At 39.1% G+C, this 4,941-nt stretch overlaps 1 protein-coding gene across 1 annotated transcript; it reads left to right on the top strand.

Annotated features, from left to right (window-relative positions):
- Nucleotides 1-2,542: 2,542 nt before the first annotated feature.
- LOC130737580 (uncharacterized) lies at nt 2,543-4,696 on the top strand. The gene is made up of 2 exons (XM_057589394.1): nt 2,543-2,689; nt 3,635-4,696. The coding sequence occupies exons 1-2, from the start codon at nt 2,543-2,545 to the stop codon at nt 4,694-4,696; spliced, it is 1,209 nt and encodes a 402-aa protein (XP_057445377.1).
- Nucleotides 4,697-4,941: the final 245 nt, after the last annotated feature.

Below are 4,941 nucleotides of genomic sequence, written 5' to 3' on the forward strand. Positions count from 1 at the left end.
GCTAGAACCATGATCCAAGAAACTGACATGACAAAGCACTTCTGGGCCGAGGCAGTAAACACAACGTGTTACATTCAGAATAGGATCTCCATAAGACCTATTCTGGGTAAGACTCCTTATGAATTGTGGAAGAATAGAAAGCCCAACACTTCTTATTTTCATCCTTTTGGTTGTGTTTGCTATATCTTGAATACTAAGGATATATTGCATAAATTTGATTCTAAGTCTTTGAAATGCTATCTGTTAGGATATTTTGAACGTTCTAAGGATTATAAAATTTATAATATTGAATCTGGAACTATTGAAGAATCTATTCATGTTAGATTTGATGATAAGCTTGACTCTGACAAGTCAAAGCTAGCCGAAAAGTTTGCAGATATGAGCATAACCATTTCAGATAAAGACCAGGGTTCAGAAGTCCAGGATTCATAAGCTGCTGAACCAGAAGCAACTACATCAGAAGATGTTCTACAAATTCTGACCCACTTCGTCAGAAGAAGAGTAGAGTGACAGCTTCTCATACTGAAGAATTGATTCTGGGCAATAAAGATGAACCTGTCAGAACCAGATCAGCCTTCGAACCTTCTGAGAATAATCTTCTAAGCTTAAAGGGTTTGGTCTCTCTGATTGAACCAACTTCTATTGATGAAGCTCTTCAAGACAAAGATTGGATTCTTGCTATGGAAGAAAAATTGAATCAATTCACCAAGAATGATGTTTGGAATCTAGTCCAGAAACCCCAAGATGTCCACGTCATTGGAACTAAGTGGGTGTTCAGAAACAAGCTCAATGAGAAGGGAGAAGTTGTCAGAAACAAGGTAACACTTGTTGCACAAGGCTACAGTCAACAAGAAGGCATAGATTACACATAAACCTTTGCTCCTTTAGCAAGTTTAGAAGCTATAAGGTTATTGATTTCATATTCTGTGAATCATAACATTGTTCTTCACCAAATGGATGTCAAGAGTGTGTTCCTCAACGGATACATTTATGAAGAAGTGTATGTTCATCAACCCCCTGGGTTTGAAGATGCTAAACATCCTGACTGTGTCTTCAAGTTGAAGAAATCTCTCTATGGATTAAAGCGGTATGAGAGACTTAGCTCATTTCTCCTGGACAATGAGTTTGTCAGGGGTAAAGTTGATACAACTCTCTTATGCAAATCTTACAAAGATGATATTCTGATTGTTCAAATTTATGTTGATGATATTATATTTGGCTATGCTAATCCCTCTCTTTGCAAGGAATTTTCTAAGTTAATGCAGGCTGAATTTGAAATGAGTATGATGAGAGAACTCAAGTATTTTCTGGGTATTCAAGTTGATCAACAACCAGAAGCCACTTACATTCATCAAAGTAAATATACTAAAGAACTTCTGAAGAAGTTCAACATGTCAGAATGTACTCCAGCTAAGACACCAATGCATCCTACATGCATTCTGGAGAAAGAAGATGCAAGTTCAAAGGTTTGTCAGAAGCTCTATCGTGGTATGATAGGCTCTCTTCTCTATCTGACTGCATCCAGACCTGATATTCGTTTCAGTGTACATTTATGTGCTCATTTCCAATCAGATCATAGAGAAACTCACTTAACTGTTGTTAAGAGAATTCTCAAATATCTGAAAGGTACCACTAACCTAGGCTTGATTATAAAAATACTTCAGAGTATAAGCTTTTAGGTTATTGTGATGCTGACTATACTGGAGATAGAACTGAAAGAAAAAGTACTTATGGAAATTGTCAATTTCTGGGAAGCAACTTAGTCTCATGGGCGAGCAAGAGGCAATCTACAATTGCACTAGCTACTGCAGAGGCAGAATATATCTCAACAGCTAGAAGACTATCAAATCTTTGAGAACAATATTCCTATCTGTTGTGACAACGCTGCTGCTATTTCTCTAAGTAAGAATCCTATCTTACACTCAAGGGCCAAGCACATTGAGGTTAAATATCACTTTATTAGAGATTATGTTCAGAAGGGCGTACTTCTTCTGAAGTTTGTGGATACTGACCATCAATGGGCATCTATCTCCACAAAGCCCTTAGTAGAAGATAGATTTAAGTTTGTCCTGAAAAATCTGAATATGGACTTGTGTCCAATGTGAAGATTTGTTCAGAACCTCTGACTATGATACTTCTGCTTTCATCAGAAGTTGTCTAGTTCAGAAGGTAACTTAATCAGAAGCTGAGTATCCATTGGTATTCCTTCTGACATAAGACAGTAAACGTGTGTCAGTTTTTCTTATGCCTCGTTTCTTGTGCTTCTTGGGAATTTCTGTTATAATGATTACTTTCACTTAATTCTCCACCGCATGTTTTTTTATTTATTGCTTATTAATTTCTGACCGTTGATTTTTTCCTTTTGGCTTTAGAGTTTTCAACTACTCAACGGTTACCTTTCAAATCACTACTTACACACGTTCACACACACGTTCTCTTCACTTCATTCATTCGCTTGAATTTTCAAAACCTAAGTTTTTGCATTCTCTCCATTCTCTCTCCTGTTCTTCATCCATCTTCACCCTAAGCCACATAATTCATCATGTCTCAAGATCATCAAGAACAAGCGGTGCTCGAGCACCTGGAAGAGGTTCTTGCTCAAGAAAGAGCTAAAAAGGCTGCATCTACAGGAGGTTCTCGGTTTCCAACAATGGTTGTGGGTCTAGCTACTGGGAAATCCGCTCCAAGGGTTCAAGCTTGTAATTCAAGTTCCCTATAGGACGAATGTCTTGCACGATGCTGGGACAATAGGTTCGACAATCGCTTCACAGTGAAAGCAGAAACTTAAAACATAAACAACAAGACACAAGGATTGTTAACCTAGTTCAGTGAAAAACTTTCACCTACGTCTGGAGGGTTTGCACCCAAAGAAAGGAAATCCACTATCTCAAGATTCAGGAATTACAGACACTCATGAACACCACAGTTCATAGTTCACTTCCTAATCTACCCAGTGTATTTCTACTTAGAATCTCAACCTAAGTATGAGAGCCCCTCTCACTTTCTCTCATTCACTGCCACAGTGATTGGTGAACACAATCAACAACAAGAGTTTGAAAGCAATCAAACAACACAAAACCCTTCTTTGCTTTATAGAACCAGTGAGCAAAATGGATTCACAACTAACAAAGGACAAAGCACAATGAACAATCCTAAAACACTTGATCTCTCTCAATAGCTTTGATAGTCTTAAAGCTTTAGGTCTTCACCCTTTTTATATACTTCAGCAGCGGCAACATGGGCTTTAGGGTTAGCATGGGTTGAAGTAACAGATTGCAGCAATAGCAATTCAAAACGCAATCTTGTTAGATCTTGTTTCGTATTGCACAAGAAAAGATAGAAACCATTCTTTTAACAAAGATTGTTTCAACAAATAACAACCCACATATAAAACCCTTCTAGTACAGCTACTTTATCCTCAAGTAACTACTAAAGCATATCTTCAGAATCTTCAAGGGCGCACAACTAAAACTCAAGCTGAGGACTGAAGCCCTAGCTTTGCAGAATCAGATGCCAAGGCATCTGCTTCGACAACAGGTTGTTTTGACAAAATGCAAGACAACCTCAACCCAGAATTCAAGAACAAGTAATCCAAATTTATGAAAGGGAAGTTGTTGTTACCTGCAAATTCAAGGTTGAAGAACTCACTGTTCTCAGAGAATTGAGGGTGGACTTTGAGAACATGGCTGCAAATGGAATAGATATCAGAACTGAGATAATGACTCAAGGTTGGAAGAGCTACTTTGATAGGCTCTCAGGACAAGTGTATGATAAACTGGTGAAGGAGTTATGGAAGCATGCTGACTGTGATGACTATCAAGTAGTCTCACATATTCTGGGTAGAAGAATTGTCATCACTGAGAGGTCGATTGCTCAACTTCTAGGAATGGATCAGGTTAAGGCAAAGAGATTTCAGAGTGTTGACAACAAAATGTCTGGAATCAGGAAAACTGTTAACAAGGAACTCTTTGGTAACTGGCAACTGAAGAAGACAGAGTACAAAGCCAGCGATCTATATGCAAACTTGAGAGTATGGTTCAAGATCATTCTCACTTGCATCAACCCCAGACCTCTAACAAGCTCGTCGGACTACATCTGTACCACTCAGAAAGTGATGCTCTATTTCATCAAGAAGAAGCTGTCGTTGTGGCTTTCCTTCTTCTTCTTCACATATCTGAAATATTGCCTGAGGAAGTCCAGAACCACTTCTTTTGAGAAGAAGGCTGTCATCTACTACATCCCCTTTGGAAAGCTTCTTTCTGACATATTTGTGGAAAGTGGCCTAGTGAAAGACTTGACTGATGCCGGGTGCACAGAAGATCTGACCACAACTTCTGGAGATGCGCTCAACGGCAAGAATTTGAAGAAGTTGAAGATGGTGAAGACAGTCAAAGTATCTCATTCTGATGAGTCTCTAGAGGATATCATCCAACAGAGAATCCCTGTTGATGATTATCCCTTGTGGACTATGCAGGATGATAGGACTGCCATTCTTCATTATCTGAACATGATGATCGAAGAAGGCTATGAAGTGGATGTGGAGGAATTCTTCAGGACCCTTCCAGAAGGTCCTCGTGATGAAGACCTTCCTTCCAGGAAGCAGAAACGGGATGATTCTGAGACAGAATCTGATGAGAAGCCAAAGAAGAAGAAGACTAAAGCAACCACTAAGGCTATTGCTACTCACTTAGTATAGAATCAAGCTCCCAGATCCACCAGAGCTTCTGCCAAGGTTTCAAGTAAGCCTCCTGCTTCTACTTCTGTTTTAATTATTATAGATGTTGATGCCATTCCCTCTTCAACCTCTACACAAACCCTGCCTCCTTTTACTTCACCCCTCATTCCTCTATACACTCCATTAACTGAAACTCCTATCCCAACTACTGCTACAACCGTTACAACCACCATTGCACCACCGCCTAAACCTTCATCTCTCAAAAA

The sequence above is a fragment of the Lotus japonicus genome, chromosome 1, assembly GCF_012489685.1.
Source record: "Lotus japonicus ecotype B-129 chromosome 1, LjGifu_v1.2".
Classification (NCBI taxonomy): Eukaryota; Viridiplantae; Streptophyta; class Magnoliopsida; order Fabales; family Fabaceae; genus Lotus; species Lotus japonicus.

What these genes read in the sequence shown, in the direction of transcription:
- LOC130737580 (XM_057589394.1), top strand. Translation starts at nt 2,543, where the DNA reads ATGTCTCAAGATCATCAAGAACAAGCGGTGCTCGAGCACCTGGAAGAG. An exon ending in CTGGGAAATCCGCTCCAAGG is followed by an intron (nt 2,690 to 3,634) that starts GTTCAAGCTTGT and finishes TGCAAATTCAAG; the next exon opens with GTTGAAGAACTCACTGTTCT.